At 38.3% G+C, this 12,984-nt stretch overlaps 1 protein-coding gene across 4 annotated transcripts in view; it reads right to left on the bottom strand.

Annotated features, from left to right (window-relative positions):
• HERPUD2 (HERPUD family member 2) overlaps positions 1–12,984 on the bottom strand; it is a 23,020-nt gene that overhangs the window by 4,233 nt on the left and 5,803 nt on the right. The window contains exons 2-4 of one of the 4 annotated variants that reach the window (XM_008633864.2): positions 10,607–10,684; positions 7,084–7,197; positions 4,925–5,082 (exon numbers count right to left, since the gene is read on the bottom strand). In XM_008633864.2, the coding sequence (XP_008632086.1) occupies positions 4,925–5,082; positions 7,084–7,197; positions 10,607–10,684 (350 nt within the window). The remainder of the gene's footprint in view (positions 1–4,924; positions 5,083–7,083; positions 7,198–10,606; positions 10,685–12,984) is intronic. The other 3 variants (XM_017734455.1, XM_017734454.1, XM_017734456.1) reach the window with 3 other exon arrangements.

Below are 12,984 nucleotides of genomic sequence, written 5' to 3'. Positions count from 1 at the left end.
TAGTGAACTGTAGTAAACCAGGACATCTTTCAGGACAGCATGAGAGTATAAAGCATGAAGAAAAGTTTATTCAGACTGCAGGTAGCAAAAGCTGAGACTGCTGTAATTGTACTGCAGACTACACCTGTTCCCTAAGTAAGGCACTCCCTGCAAAGATATCACCAAGAGATTTCATTAGTCTACCAGGCATTCAGATATACACGACATGCCCAGAAAGAAAGATGGAAGGAAGACATTAAAACCTTTTTCCATGTTACACATGAATAAATATTTCACTCTAATTCTGGACAATAGCCTGCCATGCAACTCCATGACCTCTGCTAAAACTGTTATGTTTGCATTTAGCCATAACCTGTTTTGACAACAGTTTGGGGGGCAGTGGGGGGAGAATAAAGAAAGCAAAAGTACTTTCCTGATACCAAACACAAACTGAGATAGTCACAGGCATTATTCAAGGTTTGTTTTAAAAATTGAAAGGGTTAACTAGCAGCCCTGCTGATGTATTTATTTATGCATAATTAACATGTTGAAACAGCAATGCCATGAAGCTACTGTTGAAAAACATTAATCATGATTTATAGTTGCAAGCTATAAAAATGTGCTTTTCTATCCCTTGAACTGGCTAACACTTTGAGAGATGAAACTCCTCCAAAATTCATAAAACATTTGACCTCAAAATGTAAAGGTGATTCAAATATTCTACGTGAGTGCCATTAAGTACTGTGCTGAGACAAACCACGGAGCAGAGTCTCAATTTCAAGAAGGCAGAGTGTCAGATGGGGTTCTGAACAGGCAGGATCACCCACTTCTACCTCAGTCACCAAAAAGCAGTCCTACCCAACTTGCCTGAGCAAGTTCTGAAGGAATTTACCACTTCCTTTTCTCATCAGATACAGATTTCAGGGTTCTTCTTTGTAACTGCTACGTTGAGCTCAAAAAAATTTTAGCCTAAGAGGCTAACAGCTTGCCCTCACAGATACATCTTTTAGAAATATTACCAGATTTGAGCCTCTTCTTTCTTTCAAACTCTTTCAAAAGCTGCTTTCTTGATGCCTTAAAGCTTAACAGTAGATTAAGTAGCCAGTCAAACAAGACAAACCACAGAAGTTCAGTTATGGCATATTCTTTTCTCACATTCAAATATTGTGGTGGGTTTTTAATTTTTTTTTTCCAAATAGCTTTTCTAGAAGACGTGACTTTTTGAGAAGCAAGACTTAGTTTTTCAAGACCTGACTCCATTAATCAAGCAAAAGTAGACTGGCTTACAACTGGCTTCTGGCTTAGAATGCCAACTAGTACAGCAGTGTTTTGTTTGCTCATCAAAAATCCAAATGAGGCAGATGTTGTCAATTATACAGCTACTACAGTTGCCAGGATATTAAGTTAACTTATGAAATTCAGAAACAACTCTTAACAGTGTATCAATGTATTTCAGTGAGAAGAACCCCCCCCCAAAGGAAGAGGATCTTCTCAGCAAAGCAAGGCAGCTTGGTGTTCAAGGAAAAAGGAAAGTAGCACATACTTTCTCCTCATCTTTTTCCAAAAAGAGGAGAAAGAGGTAGGAAGTAGACTATTTCAAAAGAATGGCAGCAACAGCATGAGAACAAAGAAGCAAACAGGATCTGTACAGGCATTCCAAGACTGGAGAACAAAGCAGAGCAGACAATAGAAGAACAGCTGGATAAGCCAGGAAACAGTTCACATGGTAGAGGTAGCTTCAGAATATTCTGAAAAGACACATAGTGCTCCTCAGGATGGCAAAAAAAGCTCAAAATTACTTCTTTTGGACTACAGAAGACATCCAAATGAACTAACCAGCACTGAATTTGAGGGTAAGGTTATCATGAAGATACTGCTCATCACCAGTGAAAAAACAAGACTTTTTATTCGGACTTAAAAGCTCATTCTCTGTCAGCTGCCTGATTAACAATAACTGCATTTGTTTAACCTTGACCCACAAACATCTCATTTATGGCTCATCTCATATGAGCCATGCACATCAACTTCAGGTGATATTGCAGTATCCTCTGCTATGCTATTTGCTACTTTGAAGACAATACAGTGAGCAAAGGTGACTGATGCAGCAAGGTATTTATGTGCTAGGATATATTGCATGCTGTCAGTATGTCATTTTGTTATTTGCTTTCAAACATTACTGTGTGCACAATATGAAATCATTTCATTAGATGGGCCACCCACACTTGACAAATTATTTCACTGCCTTGATGTTTCTTGTCTGTTTACTGCTTCCAAGTGCTCTCCAATCTGAAATGCAAACCCTGTCAGGGCTGAGCCCGTCTGTTCTGTTTGTACCTGCACAGCACAGCAGAGGCCCTGATCCTCAACAAAGTCCACGGGAGCAGACAATGCTGTGCTTGCTCCCTACAGCTGAAGACTAACTTGGCAGATACATAAGCTACTTGCCCAGTCCCACCTCAAGTTTAGATTTTTTGAAAACAGCATTTGCAAAAGCCCAAATGCAACAAAGTTAATTTTTTTCCCCATAATACTTCAACAATCTGAACTAAATGCCGTTTTCCCAAAGTACGTTCAACTCTCACATTGCAGCTTTAAGCCAGGAGCTGAAAAAACATCAAAACTGTAATTTAATCATCCAACATTCACATTGCTTATTTGTACAAATCAATCAAGTATTGCAAAATGCCCAAGGAAACTGACCCTCACACAAATTTTCAAATACCTGGAGATCTTTCCCCATCAGTAGTGCTTACAGTTAATCATGCAGCTAGAATAAAAAGTGTTTGGTCATGGAAATATAAGAAAAATCAACAAAGTAATACCAGTTTCAGCTATGAATCTTCATATTCCTAACAAGTCTTGATCTGCATATAAATTACATTAAAGCTAGATCCCATTGCCCCAAATGATGTTTAAGAGACAACTAAAAGAACAGAGGGCATTTCTTACTGCTGGAATACAAGCAGCAATGCCCAAAAGCAAAACCGGATGCATCTGAAAAGATTGCTGAAGCTTTAAAAAGTGTTTTTAAAGAAGCAAGCAGGCTCCAGCAGGCACTGGGCACAGATTATTTGGAGTTGAGCAGAGCCAGTACTTAGCAGTCCACAAAGATCTACTTTAAGTTCTGACAGTATTCCATTAAAATACTTTCCAAAATAAAAGGCCTAGGATTATTTAGGGTTTGTTTATTTGGCATTTCTGTTCAGATTAGGAATGCATTCTTGGAAACCTCCAGTCACTTCCTCTAACTACAGTTCTGTTTGCACCACAGAATGCTCTTGGATCACCATCTGGATTCCTTTTGGATTACACAAAATTGAAATATGTGATTTGGGTGCACTGCTAATGCACCTTAGCCACAAGCAGGACCCTATTCCAGGCAACCAAGATAAAGATTGTCCAAGTAAGACTGAAACTCCTGAAATATGTACAGGGATGTCAGGCTCTCAGCACTTCTTTCAGTCTACAGATCCACTCCTCTCAATCCACATTACATGCTAGACATAGCATGTCACAGACTTAGTATTTTTAACTTACTTTTAAGTTATTCTTTCTTTCCAAGCAGCAATGTCTCCCAAACTGACACAAATTAATTCAGCCCAAAGACTTAATAGTGGTTCTGTTGCCTTTTTGAAGTCCACAGCCTATTCAGTTCACCACACTTGACAAAAACTCACTCAGAATATGTCTATGTGAAAAGCTAATTAGAAAAACATTAAAACTTTTTACAGATTATTCATTTACACAACACATAGTAAATTGCTTCTGGAATTAATCTACATTACACCAATAGCAGTCTTGACAGTCAACCTGGTCTCACCTAGCTCTGTCAGAAAGGCAAGTATGACCACTTCTGTGAAGATGCATTTGGTCACAATAAGTGCTCCACCCACTCCAAAGGCAATCTCTTCCCAGCAGACAGTACATTTCAGACAATAAAAAAAAATTTCAACAAATTCAAGATGAAAACTAGCAAGAGTAGTAAAGTCTAAGTTAACTCTAATGAGAGCATGTAAATTAAACTGAAACTTAATAAACTTTCAACAGCTCTTGCCATCTGTTTTCTCCGCAGCAACAGAAGCAATGTTACTGTTAGCACATTCATACCTTAGGGTTTTCTGTGTCAACATTCTCCAAATTAGGTTTCTAGAATCTGTACAGTACTGGGAGAACACCTTGTCAGAAAGAAAACCCGAAAGTGCTCCCTGAGGAAACGACAGCTATCATCTCAGAACACCATCCTCCTGTTGTCCCCTTGGAAGAAGCTACTACTACTACTAACAATAAAAACAACATGTTTAAGCAATTTCAAAGGTCACATGGGTTAAACTCCCTATAGCCGCTCTTTAAGCACAAAAAAAATGACAGAATTTTAATAGCTATGTAATAACACATCTGATCTAGAAATGTAAACTGGTTACCTTTCATTGGTATGTATGAGAATCCCTAAACATTCTGTTGTAGATACACAAGCACTACATGTACTCAAAACACCTGCATACCATTTCTACAGTTGAATCCCATATGGAGAAATGAGGAATTACATCTCTTATGTATCAAAAACTAAAAACCATCATATTCTGATAAGAATTTAGTGTTGACTATTAAAACATTAAAAGACAACCAGAAACAATAATTCTACCAGTTACATTACTAAATACCTCCACTAGACATATTAAAACTGTACTTGTTCAAGAAGGCTGAGGGCAGAGCATAAAGAAAAATAAACAAAAACAGCCTGAAAGGGAGCACCAAGAGCACTTCCTCTTTGACTGACTCCTGGCTAAAACCACTAGTTTTCATGTGAAAACTTTTCTAATGTGACTTATGCTTCAAGGTGAACTAGACAAATCATTTTGCAGACTGAGAGAAACGTAATTGCAACTGAACATTTAAAGCACTTTAAAGAGCATCAAAGAGCGAGGATTCCCTCAGTCTCACTTACCCTTGCATTAAATAAGGGAACTGGTGGCTTGGTGTGGAGTTGCTGTGTGCTTGTGGAAGATTACGATGCCTCACTCCATCTGCACTAGTGTTCAAAGACGTAGAAGAAGCTTCTTGGTTTGTGGGTGAGGCAGCAGTTGATCCAGAACGGTCTGAATTCTTAAAAATAAATAAAATTGAGGTTGTGGATCTTTTGCCACAGCTTTAAGATTTACTACTGTGTCTTAAAAAAACTACTTGCTTTAATGTTTTGTCATAAGTTTTATTCAGAATGTAAACACTGGGTAAGTCTTCTGTGGTTTTATTGGTTCTGGCAAGCCTTAGTAAAAACGGAAATTCAAAATTGCACTCAGGTGCATGGGGGGAAAAAAAGAATTTTCAGGAAGACTCAACACTTGATAGTTTCCAGAGAAAACCACAAGTCACTGAGAATCATAGTTTCAAAAAGCTGAAGCAAACTAAAACTTAATTGAAAGAATATTTAACAGGAATGAAAATTCTACTGGCTATCGTTAACAGAACTACAACCTCAGGATATGACTACCTTCAACAGTGACAACAGTGCCTGCAGTGGCTTAAAATACCATTCCTCTATCCTTATCTTTAGTTACCCCTTCTACTCTTCACTTCTTCACTGTGCCAGCTGCCCAATCCAAATTCCTGTGCTCACCACTGGAAGGGGGCTACCAACAGGAATGGGGAAACAGATAGGAAGTACTTAGGCTCCCAGGAACACACCTGAAAAGTAGTGTCAGACCTTCAATACCTGGCTTCTAAACTGTCACCATAACAAGATTACAATGGGGCCATTGAGATGCATTACTTCAGTCTTAATAAATCCCCAAATCCTGTTGCTAAGAATTACTGTAATGTTAACTCAGTAGAAAATCCTCATTAACTTTGACAACTCAGGAAGTGAGGAGGCGGAATTACTTAAGACATCCATATCACATTTGCCCTACAAAGAAAACAAGAAAAATTTACCACTAGACAGTGAGGGTCGGAGGGAAATAAAAATAAAAAATAAATAGAAGGACAAAGGCCATTCAAACTTTGAGTTAAGCTTGTTTCTTCCAAAGTATTATGAACTTAGCACTTTGCATACTGTGCACTTTAAGCAGTCATTAATACAGTCACTCAAATACAACATTACAACTGATATACACACCAATAAAACACTTGGCAAGGAGGCCACCTGTGTCCTGCTTGCAGAGATATAAACACAGACTTTGAAAAGATGCTGCAGCCAGACCCCTCTACCATTGCTTAAACTGCTCATGTTTCTGACTGTCACACAGAAGCCTGACACCTATCAACAGCAGAATGAAGACAGCTCAAAAGAGCATTGCCCATAGACTGACAATCCACACACCTCAGATGAAAAGTACCTCCAGTGGTATTGCATATATATCCCTTTCTGACTAACCTTCAAGGGTTGCTTAGTGATACTGCCAACTCTGGAAAAAGCCAAGAATTACAGTAATGACTACCAAGTCCTCAACAGAAACATAACTGCTTTTAAAATGCAATACCACCAAAGACCATCATCATATTTGGAGGGTGTGAAGAGGGGAAGGCTCAAAACACCATAAACAAACATGTTCTGTTAACAATTTAACTAATAAAAGTGTTAAGAACATTTCCTACTTTTCACTGTCTTACAGACGCTATGACTACCTTGAAGTTCATACATAAATACCGGCCAATTCCTGTCAAACAGAAAAAACCCTGGCCAAGTTCCACCTGTATCTCATGACAACAGCAATATTTTGACTGGTCTCTCTTAAATTTTCACAGAACAATTCTCAACTTAGTTTTTTTCAAGTTCTGAATGCACTGTTCAATTTCTGCCAAAGATACAGGGATATGAAGAGAAAGGAGAGTGTACTTTTCAATACAGTGTTAAAAAGAAAGAATAGCTTAGAAAAAGTAGTGCTTTATCATCTAATAAACACAACTGTATTACAATTTGAAAAAAGGTAATCTTTGTTTAAATAAAAGGACACCCTTAAATAATCAAGTCTAATTGTACAAATTCATATGGCACGCTCTACTTTAAACACACTATTTTACAGACAAATATAAAAAGTTAAAAGAGAAATTAATGGCAAGTTTCCTTAGCATAGAAGGAATTTATGTCCTGTGTATGAAAAAACTCACTGAGCTACTGCTGGAGGTTGAAGCTCCATGACCTTCTCTACTGGTGCTGGGTTTTGGAGAACTTGGGGGTGTCCGAGATGTACAAACCAGATGAACCATATGATATTCATCTTGCTAAAAATTAAAGAAATTGAAGAGCTAAAGCAACAATATTGGAGAAACAAGTAAAAATAGTCTTTAAAAATTCAAAGTTGTAAATGCTAAAGAAACATTATACAAAACAGAGAGACCAAAAAGCAACACTTGAGCCTAGCACAAGAGAATCCTACCGTTTCACAACTAATTAATGTCTTCTTAGAAGCTGTCCACAGTAACACATGGAACATTGACTTTAACCCAGTTTTCCCTAAAACAGCAGTATAGCAGAACCAGTGGAAGAACCCCAGGAGAAACATGAAGAAGTGTATAACAAGCTTTAACTTTTACTTTGGAAAAATCTCAAATCTTTTACAGAGCTCAGTTTCCCTAAAGTTAGGAATGCTTACATTTGCACTGAGATCTATGAAGAGTGTTATTCAATAGAGATATCAGGGTACATGAAAAACGTAGGCGCTGGAATTCCACAAGCAGACAAAGATAAGAACAATGTGCCAGCCATTGCATTCACCTTGCTCCGGGTCTACGCTTGGCTCAAGCCTAACCTGCAGACACCCAACTGAAGGGCCCCTGCAGATATTCCATGCTCAGGGAATGCTATTCAAAGTGCTAGGTGGGGCTAGAGTATTCCTAAATATTTGAAAGTGAGGAAGCAAATGCCTGCCACCAGTTGAAGCCATGTAGCAAGGCCATGCCAATTCTGCAGGAACACACTCACCCCCCCCATCTGGAGGCCATAACTTCAATCTGAAGCTATTTCACTGTACCAAATTAAACCACCCCCTTACATGGCCATAGCAACACAACAGCTATGGCTGCATATTTAAATTGCACACCGCGCCTTCATCAGTAACTAAATTTTAAACAAGAGGAGGAACAGAAACACGCATCTATCCTCTTCTGAAATCAGGATAGTGCAGGCAAGCTGCCATTTTTAATGAGATGACATTCAGAAATGCTGCATTTGGAGGGGGTTTTTTAAACTATATATAAACGTGCTATAACAGCCATTTAACCATTTTTAAGGTTTTGATCTTTAGGAATAGAGAAAACTATATAAATGCTTTTATACGCCACTGTGCATTACTGCTAGCATAGCCAACACACACCCACAGTCATTTAAACTTCTCCCCATGTACTGGTCCCTAACCCCAAGCACAGCCTCACTGCTACATTAAGTGTAATTTCTGACCACTCAGTGATAGCAAGGATCAGAAAGCACTGAACACAGGTGATTAGCACTTTGACCATGTCAAAAGCCTTTAACCTAACTAATCACCTTCTTCCTAGGTAAGAATTTATGCCCCTGGGAAAGGCAAGGGAAGCTAGACATATCAGTTGTTAAGCCTACAGCATACAGCTTTATTAAATGTAACAGTTTATTGTAACATACTTCTATTCATAAGTAATGTGTTGGATATCACTGTGCTAGAAGAGTGCCACAACTTCCAGCCTCGAGGCATCCTGTATCAGTGAAATGACACTGGTCAGTACCAAGGAGCAAGTATCACAAAACTAGACTGAGAGATTTAGTAAGTCCTCAGATAATATTAGGAATTTATAGATAATCCAGTAGGAAGATTTTGGCAGAGAATGAGACTGAATTGAAGTTTAATCATACTTTTTTTCTAAAAGCTCTCAAAAGCTTTAGGACAAAAAACTCCACTTCTTCCAACACAAATTTCTAACTTTGTGCTTAAGACTGGCATGTTTTCAAATTCACTTAATTTCTTTAACTACAGCCAAGGCCTATAACTACTAAAATGCTTTAAAGCACAGCCCCTATATGGTGAAGGAAAACATTAGTTAGAAAGCTTCTCCTCTAGCACATAAGCAAATTTTGAAACGTTGTTTTCTAAAACCAGTGTGCTTCAAGTAGGCCAAGTGAATTTAAGGAATTCAGATTTCGTTTTGTCCTTAGCAAGCAAAAACTAAGCTTTGAGTAAGTTATATAAGCATTTCCTTGAACTTTTAAGTGGTACAAGGCATACACTGGTTTGCAGTAGTCCAGCTTCAGTTTTCTAGTAAACCTATACACAGTAAACTGCAATCATTTTCTTTGGTAAGAAGTTGAATCCCATTTAATAAAATCTATTTCAGAATAAAGATTATAAAGGAACAGCAGTGTTAGTCTGCTGAAGCAATACTCAAGACTCCTCTGCATCTGTTTCTCCATCCTTAATACTTAAGTTCAGTTGCTCACTTTCACTAAAGCCCCATCCACATTTGGAGACTTTCCTCCACAGAAAGTTTTAAAATGTGACTCACCCACTCTTACAGCATGTACATTGATTTTTACCTCAATACATTACAAAAAAGTATCATTACCAACAGCCAGGAACTGTACTACAGAGTTCATCTATTTCATAGGGTTAAAAACTGTGCAAGGACTTAAGGTATTTCCCCAATAACAGCTATTGATTCATGCTGAGCTGTTTACAAAGAATTTAGACTGCTCAACATAATGCATCGTGTTTTCTGTCACCATCGAAATGGAAACAGAAGTTCTTTATAATCTGCCCTAAATACCTTGTTCTATACGTTATTAAGAACTTTACTAACTTAATGAAGTCCTTATTACTTGGTATCATCAATCCAAACTATTTGAACCAGTTTGAAAACCAAGCGCACATATTCCAGTATTTCCTACGTGAGATACCATGCATATTCAGGATTGGGATTTAAATGCTGACTGAAGAATCCGAAATTAGATTAACTGAGTTATTTGTTCCAACAGGAACCAACAGAAGAAAAAAATGTAAGAAATTAAAAGAGCAAGAACCAACGAAGTTTCAAACATCATCAGGAATGGTTAAGTGCTGACAAATCAAAAACAAGACAACAAACAGCCTTCCCAGGAAATTATTCAGGAATTTAGAATTCTGGTTTTGGATATTAAATATACTACTCTTTGTCTGCTTGCACAAGTGCCATTTTTAAGTTAAGTTCTGGATTTAAGCCTCAATGAGAACTTAAATGATGTCCCAAATCAACACAAATATGTTGTATTATTCCATTTATGTGGCAGTGGTAACCATTCAAAGAAATCAAGGCCAGGTTGGATGGAGCTCTAAGCAATCCAGTCTAGTGGAAGATGCCCGCAGCAGGAGGGTTGGAACTAGATGATCTACAAGGTCCCTTCCAACTGAAATCATTCCATGATTCTATGATACACAACAGATCACTTGCCTGGGACTGAACACAGCCTACTTACTCTCCCACCAACTGGAAACGTGCCTCAATCCACAAGTATCATAATCCTAGACACAAGGCATACTTGAAAATACATTTTTCAGAACATATCAACATTATATGGTTACATCTCTCAATACAACGAGAATTTGAACTTAAACAACACAAATCTAAATTCCTATTTCCCAAAAAAGGGGTTTGATCAAATATTGTATGGTGTTGATATAAAGCTTACTTTTCTGAGAACATCTTTCAGCTGCAGATGATCAGGAAGCAGTCTGCCAGAATACACCAGTCTCTGATCCTTTGTAGACTAGGAGATGGGGACAAAGAAAGGAATTTAGCTTTTTTTCCTGCTGTACAGGTATACAGCTGGAGATAACATCTGCAGATGAGAAAATTCCTTATAAGTCCAACCACCAACAGACAGACTTAAAAACATTTCAGAGGCTTCACAAGTCCAACTCACAAATTACTTCTGAAAAAGACTTCTACTATTAAGCACTCAGCAAGAGTGCCATAACATTTAACAACACCTAAGAGTAAATGCTTGTTAAGAAAACTTCCCACTACATTCAAAAATTCCTGTCTTTTAGTGATTTGTTCTTTACCCTGCTCCTGGTCCCAGGCACTTTCTAAAAATATAGATGGAGAAGTGGCTGGGGCAAAGAAAGCAGAATGATGGAATGCCAATTAAAATATTCAGAATAGAACAAATTTTACTCTTTTTCAGTAGGAACTTTCTGTTATTAGTCCTTGCCCCCATCCTCAGACCCCCTGCAGAAAAAAAACCAAAACCAAAAACATCATTGGATAAAACAAGGAGGAAAGCATTAAAAAGCAAGAAGCAGCAAAAGCTTTTTCTTTAAGGTAGGCTTCCAACCTGGGTAAGCTTTTTTCCCTATTCTGACAGTTTCACAGTTTCAAATAATCTAGTATTGCAAACAAAGATTTTTTATTTTTTAACAAATTATATACTACTCACATGATAGTAACTTTGGACTATTCTACACAATAGAAATACCAACAAAATTATTTTAAAGGAAACTATTTGAGGTACCTATCTACAGTAAGATGTCCAGCATGCTAAAACGAGGAGCTTACTCAATCAAACAAAAGAAAAACATCAACCCCACTCAATTCAGTTTATGCTGTCAAAAAAAAAGTGGTAAATATTCATTAACATGCTGTAACTATGTGAATATATAGCTCCCTTAAAAAAAAAACCTCCCAAATATTCACAATTTTGAAAGAATTTTAAAGAGAATCCAATGGTCACACCAGTTCAGTTTAAGTACTGCTTGCACCCTAAATTAATTCAATAACATTTATCACTTAAAAGTGAGTGCTAACATAAGCAAATGCTAAGTGAAGAAATCTAGCCTAATATCAGTGGAACAAACATGCATGAACTATTTGAAGAATTTCCCCATCATGCAAACAGCAAGTCTTACACCTCTCCTCTTTCTACCCCAGCCTTCTGCTCCCCACTCTGCAGTCTTGTTCACACTAAGACAAATAACTGAGACCCAGATCTCTGTGATCAGAAAAAGCTTTCACAGAAGTTTTGACATTTTTGTTTCTTGCAATAGCCTTCTACAGATCCCAAATAACTTAGCAGAACATAGAAATGTTACCCCAAATAACTTACCAGAATATAGAAATGTTACCCCAAATAACTTACCAGAATATAGAAATGTTACAAAACTATTGGGGTTTTTTTTAACCTGGAAAAAAAAATGGTCATATCACCAGAACAAAACAGAGATACTCAAAGCAAATAATTCTAGTAAGTACTCAGTTGTTGGGGTCTCCTCTCCCTGCCGTGTAGCCCTGGGAGAGGGGCCCTGAGGGCACAGACACGGGGCTTCCCTGCCCCTGCTCAGCCTCGTTCCCATGGGTTGGTTTGTGTTCCCTGCGCGGGCAGAAGGACCCTTGGTCCCGTGACTGGAACAGTTCCTGGGCAGAGCCCCGGCCATGCGGCTGGAGAAATAAACATCTCTGAAACAGCTATCAAGAATCTGTCTGTCCCTATATATTTCCTTTCCACGGGACTCCTGGTTTGATATATGCGTGTTGCAGGATCCCCACTGCAACAAATGGTGGAGATTTGTGAGCAGAACGATCCCCGATCCCTAAGCGACTGATTTGTGTGAGTAAACCCTGGAAACTTTGGATTCCTCTTCTTGGTTTTGCTTTGCTATTCCGTATCTAAACTATGGAGGAACGGTGGGAAGACTCTTGGCTCTCAGAGCCGCATATGGACATTTATCTTAAACTTAAAATGATTCTTGAACAACGATTTGTAAATTTTAGCTTGATTCAAGCTCAAAAAGAACTGAAACACTTCCTGGCATGGTTGTTTAAGAACTTTTTCTATGTTTCTTGGGATTTAATTCTTACCAAGGGCTTTTGGAAAACCGTTTGGACACAGTTAATACTGGAGTCAAAATATATGCCGATGGAAGAATATTTTCGTGAATATTATTTCGTTACCGAGACTGTTGAGCAATGTCAGCTGTGTCCTGGCGAAGGGAAGCCTGGCGCAGGGACCGTGCGGCCCAGGCCACGTGCACCGAGCGCTCTGCGAGCAGCAGCGAGGCAGTTCCCGCG

The sequence above is a fragment of the Corvus brachyrhynchos genome, unplaced genomic scaffold (genome assembly GCF_000691975.1).
Source record: "Corvus brachyrhynchos isolate BGI_N302 unplaced genomic scaffold, ASM69197v1 scaffold94, whole genome shotgun sequence".
In the NCBI taxonomy this organism is placed as follows: domain Eukaryota; kingdom Metazoa; phylum Chordata; class Aves; order Passeriformes; family Corvidae; genus Corvus; species Corvus brachyrhynchos.
Note: the sequence above shows the minus strand (reverse complement) of the source record. Positions and strands in the feature narration are given on the sequence as shown.